The following is a 10904-nucleotide window of genomic DNA, read 5'->3' as shown; positions in this document are numbered from 1 at the left end:
CACTTAAGAGAAAGAGTGGGCTGTTTTCTCGAAGAGAGTATAAGGACTTAAATTTTTTAATGAATTATTTATAACGCTGAATTTATTCATAATGAAGATTTATACCGCAAGAAAGAAACAAATTTATTCAAGCCAAGGTTTAAACCTGAAAATTTTCCTTTGTTATGAAAAGTAAAAATTTATTCTATTTTTTGAGGATAATTTCTGTTTTTTCTTCTCTGCAACTTAATTTTGACGCAATAAAAGCTCTAATGATAGCTTCGTGAACTTGCTTAGAACTAAAGCTAGTCTTCCACGTTTTTGTTAAAGTGAATTACCTCAATTTTTTCAGATTTCCTTCATTTTGGTATTGCCGCCAAACGCCAATTCCACGCGCGGGGGCTTAGTTAGTTCCCAGGCTTGTCAGGAACTAAATACAGATACGTCATATAGTCGTAATTGAAAAGCATTCCAGACAACCACGAGGACGGAAGTGAAAAGTGACAGAAATTAAAAGTCTTTCGAAACCGAAATTGGCAATCGACTGTGGATGTTCTGTGATACTTATGGCAAAACGATGAGGGGAGATTAATTTTACAAGCCAAGAGTTATTTTAATGAAGTAATATTTGGTTACATTTTGCGTAGGAGACGAGATTTTCCTAATGAATCATGCAAAGGTATCCTCTATTGCGATGTTGGCACGAAGTCAAACGTAGACAATGAATTCGTACAGTTTACTTCCCTTTTACTCGATATTATTTTCGTTGCTGTCCTCTACCTACGTTTCCTCGCTAGGAAATCATTCTCGAGGTAAGATGGAAGGTTCATTTTGATAAATACACTTCTTTGGGGTTCGTTGTGTGCTTTTAGTAACTAAGCACTCTGCATATATCAATTATTTAGTTTGCGTTATAATGGACGTTGCACCTTTGAAGTAAGTTTATAAAATGATTTGGTTTAAGGTTATCGGCATGGTGAACAGGTTTGAATTGTGTTCGAATTTTAAAAGGGTGACTTTATATTTAATTTATTAAGGTTCTCTCTGTAGTTATCACTGAATTCCTTTAACGATTCGAATCATAGAAGGCATATACACGGAATATATTGAATTTGTTTGCAGGGAGGAATGAAATCCCTTTTATTTCTTTGGTTGCTCGCCAATTTTCGTGGCCCTACAGTTTCTGTTTTGTTTGGTTTTGATTCTTTTTTCATATAAGCCAGTTCAACTCTTAGGATGAAATCAGTCATTTCCTTCCCTCTTGCATAATTGAGCTGCAATTTATTTTCTTTAAATTAATGAACAAAATCAACGTGGTTCAGATGCTATCTTTTAATGAGCCTGATACAATATCGGAACTGACTTACGCTGTGTGCGAAAATGTCGATGTCTAAATTAAGTACAGATTAACGGCGTGTGAACGCCAGTTAGTTTACTTTCTGACTGGGGGTGCATTTTGGAGTTGCTATACGGAGGGTATCCGGACAACTCGCCCCCTGGACAATTAGCCCCAGACGATTAGCCCCCAGTATTTGGACGATTAGCCCCCAGTCTCTGGATTATTAGCCCCCAACCCACCAACCTTGAAATAAATTATGTTCTTGCCCTTTACTTTTTACGAACGTTTCCCTATCATATATTATGAAATAAACAATGTTCTTGTTATTTGCTTTTTACGAACATTTCTCTGCCATGCGTGTTAAATTATAATGTAAACTACGTTCTTGCTGTCTTGTTGTTTGCTTGTTATGAACGTTGCCGTGCGTATCGAATTATAAAGTGAACTATGTTCTTTCTGTTTATATATTCTACAAAAATGAACTGTGTTCTTTCTGTTTACATACTTTACGAATGTTTCTCCGTCATGTTGTTTAAATAGGAAAGGAAAGAAACCAGGGACGAAACTTTGAAACTTTAACTTATTGGCGACTACTTGTTAATGTCAATCGGTGTTTATTTAAATGTTAATAAAGATAGACATTCACAAAAAAAAGGGGCTCCTTTAGGAGCCACAAACTCATAAAAGTCAATGACCAACAGATGAACGTAACTTCTCCTTTACATAAACTAAGACTGGGGGCTAATTGTCCAAAGACTGGGGGCTAATCGTCTGGGGCTAATTGTCCAGGGGGCGAGTTGTCTGACATTCATACGGAGCAATCTAGGTATGGACGTAAGTAGCAAATTTTGAAAAAGCAATTTAAATCCAAAATTAGTTTCAACAGTCAACTTAAAATTTCTCCATTCTTTAAAACTCTTGCCAGGATATTGTTCTGAAAATGTCAAAGAGAGGTGAGATACATGTCATCTGTTACTAAAACGTTTGGTACATCTTTGGTCTGCCCATTAAGTACATGTACTTACGTTATATATAGGAAAATCCTAATTTGCAACTACTTTCCACACACTAATATTGCCCAAATGATTTACAAATTATAGAATGTTTGCTCAAAACCTCATCAGTTGATTGCTGTAGACTTATTTTTAAATATTAAATGGTAATAAATTGACATGGTTTTCGACAAAACTAGTTTTGTTTAAATCACATATAGGCAATATTAGTGAGTCACCTTTAGTTAGTAAATGCAGATTTGGATTTAAAGAATTATATATAAGATGTTTACTTATACTTTTTTGGCTTTGGCAAGTGAAATCTCCCAGAACCTTATCATTATAAATTTAGTGAAAATAACAATTACATTGCTTTTATTTCAGCTTCATTTGTCACAATTGAACCAGGGAGCCCTGACAATTCATACTTTGTCTTAAGGGGCTCTGTATTTCTGTTAAACTGCACTGTAAGATCTGGATTTGGACAAAGCCCTAATGTATCCTGGAAGCACAATGACAAATGGTTGTTTGATCGAGCGAAAAAAATTGATGATTCAACAGTTCAGTTGCAATTATTGAATGCAAGTGCCCATGATAATGGAATTTACTGGTGTGGTCCAGTATCTGGTGATAAATCCCAAGGAGTAAATATCTCAGTCACTGTGGCAGGTAATAACCTGTTTTAATTTCACTTTGATATAATTTATACTTATTGAGAACTTTTTTTTGATATGATTTCAGTGCAGATTATTGTAAGAATTATGGTCACTGTGTAAATACCAGAACTCCTCCAAATCTCAAAGAAAGACAAAACTAAACATTGAATTTAAAGCCACATACATACATGGATAAATTACAAAGGAAGAATGTTTTAAAAAAAGCAGTAAATGGTTTGAACTCAGAGGTAACTGTTGATAAAGTATTCTGATCGTCTGAGTGAGGGTAATCTTGAAAAGGATCAATGTAATTAGCAATGGCAGACATTCCAACAAACTGAGATAAAGTAATCATTAGATCAGTTGAGTTCTTAAAATCAAAGTTTACCTCACAAGTGCTGGGTACTCACTGAACAGTGTTTGGTGAATTTTTTTTTTTTTTGGTTATTTTGTTTAAAATTTATTGAGACATTTAAGTTTGTAATAAGACACACTGTGTATCAAAAACACATTAAATACCTAATATTCCCTGGACTTTTATAAGCAAACTAGAAATCTTGTAGGCTTCAATTTAAATGTACAAAAGGCTTTATTGCATTTAACTCCTTCAATTACCTCATGATTCTCCTTTTCAATTAGCTTTTATATTATAAAGTGTGATACTTTATTCCTTTGTCCCTAAAGTGATTAGAAACCAACTTCTCCTCACAGTAACACCCTGAATCAAGCAATCACCAATTAAAGAAGCTTGTGATTGTTAAACAAATTCTCCTCATCAGCGCAATAGATATATAAAGAACAGTAATATGCATATGATAGTATAAATTAGTTATTTAAAGCCAATTTCCGTGGAGACTCACGCAGTTATATAAACTATTCTGACTTTTGCTTTCCAGATCCACCAAGTTCCCCACAGAATTTAAACCTCAAAATCTATGGTGTTTATCCATTTACAGATGTCTGGATACTGTGGTCATCTTCCAGCTATACTGGTGGTTTACCTGTGAACTACTCCATCAAATTGTGCAATGACAAACCTGACAACTCATGTCAGAAAACTGCCTGCAGGTTGATCAACATAAAAGAATGCCAGCCTGTAAACATTCTCAACACTACAATGAATTTCAAGTGCATTCTGAAATCTTTCTTAGATGCCTGTGTCTATAATATTTCTGTTATGGCCACAAATGCTGTTGGAAGTGCACAAAGTCTAATTTACCTGCCGTATATCTATATAAGTTCAGGTATTTTTTTCAAAGTGCTTCTTCATTAATTTAGGATAATTTTAGTATTGCTAATAATATCACAATCCCCATTATGATTTCAGTCATTAAACCTTCAACTCCTAGAATCTGATTGTTAATTGTCTCATCCAGCTCAGTGTTACACATTTCCTGGTAAATTAGTTACAAAAATTTGGTGTTAGATCAAGATGACAGCTTCTGCCTGATAATTTTGAGTAATCTCATTACCTGTTTGCTGGATTAAATATTTTGATAATTTAACAAGACGTTACATGTTATTGTCACTGCTGGAAAATTAAAAAGGTTAATGTTTGTCTTTCAGTTACACCCAAGCCTCCTGAAAATTTTAGTGTTGAGCGCACAGATAAAGACGGTGAATTACGTGTGCGTTGGAAAGCCAGACCAACTTGGGATCTAGCCGACCAAAATTATACAGTGCTCTATCATGCCAAAGGGGAGATTAAAAATAGGGTATGTTTAGGTAAACATTTTCTAACTAATTTTTCACACATCACCCATTGTAAATGAAATGTTACTGACTAAGAGAACTGTCCTCAAAACTTTAATAAAATTAAATGAGCAAATCCAATTTACATGTCAAGATAAAAAACTGCATCAGTAATTTGTGAAGAAAGAGAGGGGGGAGGAGAGGAGTGGGAGAAGTTATAGCTCAAGACAGATGAATGAAAATTGGCAGAAAGAGTGGGAGAATGGAAATTGGCAGAAAGAGTGGGAGAATGAAAATTGGCAGAAAGAGTGGGAGAATGGAAACTGGCAGAAAGAGTGGGAGAATGAAAATTGGCAGAGAGCGTGGGAGAATGGAATGAAAACTTGTGGTATCCTGGTCTGAGAAACCTGTGTCAGTAGCATAAAAAATGATTTAAAAATTGTTTTTTATGTATTGATTTATTTTTCATGTTTCAAAATGGCTATTCACTGTTTTTATTGTATGCACAAGTCAAACTATTTATTCATTCAGGTGGACATTTATTTCTTTAATTATCAGGGCCAATTTTATCATGATTACTAAATTAGTTAATGTCATTATTATTAAATTAAGAGAATACCAAAGTAATTTTTAAATTTAATATTAATACACATTTTTTAAATGTTTGTTTCATTTCAGACAAGCACTAGATCCAATAACGAATTTACACTGCTCACTGGACTGAAAGACTTTACAGAGTATTATGTTTATGTCGTGGTCAGATTAGATGAATCAGCCTGGAGTGAAGCCATCGGGCCAAAAATTGTCAGGACAAAAGCAGGCTGTATGTCTTTTTAATAGTTGTTGCCCTTGTATCTATGTAGTCCAGGCCATAATTTCTCATTTCTTCTACAACCCACACTTGGTTACAGAAATGTTCCCTGTTATTTGCAAACTGTTGAGTCACCTTGCACATTGTCTAAATATGAATCATTTTCATGGGTGTATTTGCAATGGCATCCAATATGAGTAAGCAATTCTTGTTTTTCTTGAGAGTATAAAGTGCCATGTACCTATCATTATGCTCATTTTTCTCTTTTGCCATTGGTCACTCTGACTGTTCTTTTCTAAGGACTTCCTTATCACCTTCTCCCTCTTGTCTTCCACCTTCTTGCACACATTGCCTCTTTGTTTCTTTTCTCATCAGCCTAATTGTCTCGTGGGACCTGTTTCTCTAGAGCAAGTTCTAGCACCCTAACCAGTCCATTTTGTTTCTTTAGCTGATAGTTTTGTTTGTATAGTTTTCAAAACTTTTGAAACTCCCATCTGGAATGAAAACAGAACAGCCATAGGGGCCCATAAAGTACAAGGACCTTTGAGAAACAGGCCCCTGGCAGGTCACTTCCCTAAACTATACCCCCATTTACTGACCTTTTCTTGATCTTGCCTCCTTTCCCTTCACTCTAATTCCATCCTTTCCTTTTACAATCTATTTCTCTCTCTTTTCCTTCACTTCACTTTAACTCTCCTCCCTTCATCCTTTGCTCCAATTTTTTTCTGTCTTGATTAACCCTCCAATCTCGCAATCCTTTAGCATATTCTTCCATTCCCTCCACCCCTCTACAGCTGTAGATGACATCAATCATTTTGATTACAGATCCAGTCAATCTACAAAAGGTGATAAGAGATTATTCGATATCCTTTGCGGGCAATTCTGGTCTCAGGAATGTATCAGTGGAATGGGAGGTGGGTTTTAAACCTTAATTCTTGATACCTAAAATTTCTTTTTAGAACACATGTCTGTGTGTGTACACTTCAAACTGGACTTTTTTCAATTTGAAAATTGTTGATCATTGAGTCTGCGATACTTCAATTTGAAAATCATTCAGGCACAAAACTTGTGGTCTAAGGCTAAATAATCGTGGTAAACTCATAGTTTACAGGCTTTATATTTTTCTCTAATGATTGAGATAATCTGAGTGTTTTTTTTCTTTCGGGAAAGGCTTTTCTGAAAAAGAATTCAATATATTGTCTGAAGTAAAGCAAGATTTCATGGGTTTTGTTTTATCTATCCACTGTGATTAGTCCAGAAAAATCATGCCATTTTCTTTACTATTCAGATGCAAAACTAGAAACCAATGGTGCCTTGGCTACACACATTTCCAAGGCTTTTAACACTTTAATTGTTTTTACTTTGAGTTCTGATTTGCTCCTTGTGATTTTTTGCTCCATGATTGGGCAATTTAATTGTTATCACTGGTACTTGGTTTTGGTTTTTACCACACTCAGATGAGATGGGGCCCTCTTGGCTGCCTCATGAAATAATTTGTTTGTTTTTTCTCTGCTATTATTCATCATTCGATCTCTTTGGGAGGGGAGTGCTTCTCATAGTGATGTCTGGTAATAGAGATTTGATCTAATGCCACCATGATGATGACATAAAGTAATTTTCTCTCAGCCGGCAGATACCTCATCATGGCGGGGCAATCCTGGTCAGTACGTGATTTCATGCGCATACCATGTTGGCCAGAGGGAAGTTAAAGGTTGTAGTTATACTACTGATGCCAAAGCAACCAGCATTACTTTACCAAGATTGCAAAATGTGCACAGCTATGATGTCTTCATGATCATGTGTAATATGGAAGGAAAGTCCAGCACACGCAGATTGTTTCATGTCATTAAGAAAGTGCAAGGTGAGTGATGAAAAAGAGCAGAATGTCATGTGGGGCAAATGCAAATGAAGTGCAAAACATGAATCTTCATTGCCACTCACCCCTTGATATGATCCTTCTTTGCATAAATGTGGTATTACCTGCCTGAGTGTGATTGTTATGAGTTCAATGTTTTGGCACTGGCGACTTTACTTAGGATTATTGGTAAAAAAAAAAAAAACAAACTAGTTTAATATCACAACAGCTACATAACATCCTGAAATCCAACAACATGAATCACAATGAACCCTGGAATGTAGAAAAGTCAGCATATTTAACCCTTTACACCCTAACTGGATCATTATGCATATTCTCCATTCTGTTTTTTATACATTACCTAAGTTCTAACAAGGAGAATTTGTAAAACCATCAAGATTAGTTGCTGATCATTTCCTTTATTCTTGTGACTTAAACATTTGTTTCAGGGGTGATATTGTAAGGAGAAATTAGAACCTTGTCACTCTTAGGGATTAAAGGGTTAAACCTGATGGGTGACAACCTTGAAAACTATGAACCAAACAAAAGGAACCTGAACAATAAAATAACAAAACTACAGCTCAAAGGATTACAAATATTTTTCTGAAAATACCCACAATAATAATTACCTATGCCTATCAGAAAAAAAAAAGAAACTTATAATAATAATGAATGTTCTATAGGCACAAATACAATGACGACATGACATGACAATTACAGGTTTTCAAGTTTTTAGACACATTACCTCCTGTATATACAGTAACATTAACCTACACGCATGTGTTCTTAATATAATTGGGAAAACACAATTTTTTTTCATGTTGTGAAAATACTTCTTACCCAAAGTTTTGATCAGTGATTGGGATAATTTTCTATTATTGGTTTACTTGTGTGAAAGTTTTTTTTTGAAATAGACTCCTCAATCACTGCTCTCTCTTTTATTCCTCAGAGACCCAAACAACAACGACCCAAGAAAGAAAATTAAGTAGCGCAGAAATTGCCGAGCTTGCTATTTCAGTTCTCGTAGGATGTACGATAGCTGGAGTTGCTGTTTACTTTGTAAGGTATGAAGATATAGCTTTAAAACCCGTTTATTCTTTGGCGTGAATGGGGCATAAGCCCATCTTAGCCTGCCTTTTTAAGTTGTTTCAATCTGATGTCATTTTACTTTTGGTCCTTAAGGCAGCTAAAACCGAACTATGTGTACAATTATGCGAACGCCTGCAATTACCCTTACCACCAAAATCAAGGGTAAGTCTTCCAGGTTGTCGAAACTTCCATTCAGCCGAGGTCTTAGAGCAAAAAAAAAATACTTGGGAACCCCGTCCGCGACTGGACTTAAGCCGCCAGCTCACCGCTGGACTGAATGTTGAATTAACTCTTTGGGGTGAGGTTCTGAAATGGAAAGAATCGTGAAAGCCCAGTGCCCTGTGCACTTTCGCGCTCGGTTCTGTCCAAATTTAAATCGCCCCTATCTTCGGGACTGGCGGGAAGGGAACTTATTTAATCCGGAAGCTATCGTGTAGACTGAGAGCCTCCTTCAGTCACAAGGCGGGTCGTGTAACGGCAAGATACATCACCTAACTCTGATTTCGCAAATGTTCCCTTTAACCCTGAAGAAGTATGGAGAATATTTATTCACAACGAGAACGGGTATTTTCATAATATCAGTGCGCAAGACAGAGAGTGGAATTTCAATCTCGTCCATTAGCAGAACTAGTTAACTTAGTCTGGGGGTCTGTCACCAATGTTTTTTTTTTTTGCTTTTTATAATTATTGTTATTGTTGCTATTTGACAAGCCAGGGCAAGCCGTAAAGCGAGCGCGTAAGATGAGTCTCACGTAAGAGGAGGGGCGCGGGAAAAAATGATATGTTAAAACTGGTTGTAACTTCTTCTTGTAGTCGCTCTGTCCCCTTCCAGGAGGAGTAATCAGTCGCTATGTAGCTGTTTCATGGACTCCGGTGAGAAGTGAGGACATCTCTTGGAACTTCGAGAAGTTCTTGGTCGATCATAATGGATTTCCTGTGAAGCGTTACCTTCCCAGTACAAAGCCTTTTGACTTGTTGGGTGATATCCGAAATCTTATGCAACGTTGTTAATTGGATTTCGATAGAAGAACGACTTTTTTTCTTTTTGCCTCACTTTTATTCTTTTCACTTCTTCTTAAGTAGTGTTCATAACTGCGAAGATCACTTTCATATTCACATTAATTTTATTCTATTACGAGGCTATATATACCGTCACGCACGTGTGAGAAGTTACACCAGCACGTGTTTCCGGTAACAATGCGATTGGATGGTTAAGAAGGGGAAGGGCCGTAATCCCGTTTCACACATCACTTAGAGGCGAAACTTCAAATTTTCTTGTGTGCGAGCTTTCAGGGAAAACTTGACGTTTACTCGAAATGAAAGAAGAAACTTCACGGGTCGCGTATATTTCAGGATATACCAGTTCATAAATTCACAAATCACGTTGCCTTTCAAATTAAATTCACGTGTCACGTGTTGATTTTGGTCTTAATCACGTGTCACGTATTAACCTTTTGACATCTTTCATTATCGAACGGCGTCTCTACATATCATTCTATTTCTTTAAATCCTTGTCATATTTATTTAGCATGAGCAGATTTTCTGTTTTGATTTTTCTCTATAATCAGTGGTGTCTGATAGCGCGCAACTGTTTCCTTTTTTTTTTTTGTACGATTGTTTTCTCTAGTTTTGTCTTGTTTTCTCTTCTTACTTTTTTAATAATATATTCCTTCCCTAGTCACAAGGTAAGCGGTACTGATGTTATGTCTTGAACCGATACCTGCATTATGGCTCAGCTGTATGACGAACTATTTGTAAACTGTTTACTGCAGTGGAATAGTCCAGAGTTTCTGTTCTCTCTGTTCAGTGTTTGTGCATTTAGCTGTTACAGAATGAGAAACATTGTTTTGAGCTTAGTGTAATTTACTTTTAAAGGTTTTACAATAAATCAGGAAGGAGATTGGAGTGATTCTTTATAATGCATTAAGTTACGGCGTTTTCAGCGGCCTGCTTTGCAAAAGCATTGGAAGGGGATGACATGAGCCGAAAAATCCCCCTTCCTTGTTGCCACTCAGTCCTTAGTAGCTGAGCTAACGATTATCCGCGTCTAAAACTCGCCCCACGGGTAAACAGTTTCTTCCTCGATTATCCACTCGTGAAACAGCGTGAATAGAGCTACAAAGCCCTTTGGACAATCGGACTCCAACAAATCATTCTCACTGCGAAGAACAAAGAATTAGCATGCATGTTTGTAGTCATTGTCACGAGCCAAAAGGAAATTAGAGAACCCATATGGACTTTGCAGAAAAGGAATTTGAGTGGTGAGCAATTGTTCAGTGTTTCAATCTATAACTTGGCCTATATTACACAAGGGATTGCGCACAATTGCTTAAAAGTGAGGTGAGCAACCGAGGTCTCACTTAAGAGAAAGAGTGGGCTGTTTTCTCGAAGAGAGTATAAGGACTTAAATTTTTTAATGAATTATTTATAACGCTGAATTTATACATAATGAAGATTTATACCGCAAGAAAGAAACAAATTTTTTTCAAGC

At 36.3% G+C, this 10904-nt stretch overlaps 1 protein-coding gene across 1 annotated transcript; it reads left to right on the top strand.

Moving 5' to 3' along the window:
- Nucleotides 1-445: 445 nt before the first annotated feature.
- Nucleotides 446-10318, top strand: LOC149048864 (uncharacterized). The gene is made up of 9 exons (XM_089201008.1): nt 446-791; nt 2695-2979; nt 3863-4210; nt 4533-4681; nt 5337-5481; nt 6295-6383; nt 7096-7330; nt 8274-8388; nt 9227-10318. The coding sequence occupies exons 1-9, from the start codon at nt 701-703 to the stop codon at nt 9252-9254; spliced, it is 1485 nt and encodes a 494-aa protein (XP_089057134.1). The 5' UTR covers nt 446-700; the 3' UTR covers nt 9255-10318.
- The last annotated feature ends 586 nt before the right edge of the window (nt 10319-10904 follow it).

This window comes from Pocillopora damicornis, chromosome 3 (genome assembly GCF_964200805.1).
Source record: "Pocillopora damicornis chromosome 3, jaPocDami1.2, whole genome shotgun sequence".
Classification (NCBI taxonomy): Eukaryota; Metazoa; Cnidaria; class Anthozoa; order Scleractinia; family Pocilloporidae; genus Pocillopora; species Pocillopora damicornis.
Note: the sequence above shows the minus strand (reverse complement) of the source record. Positions and strands in the feature narration are given on the sequence as shown.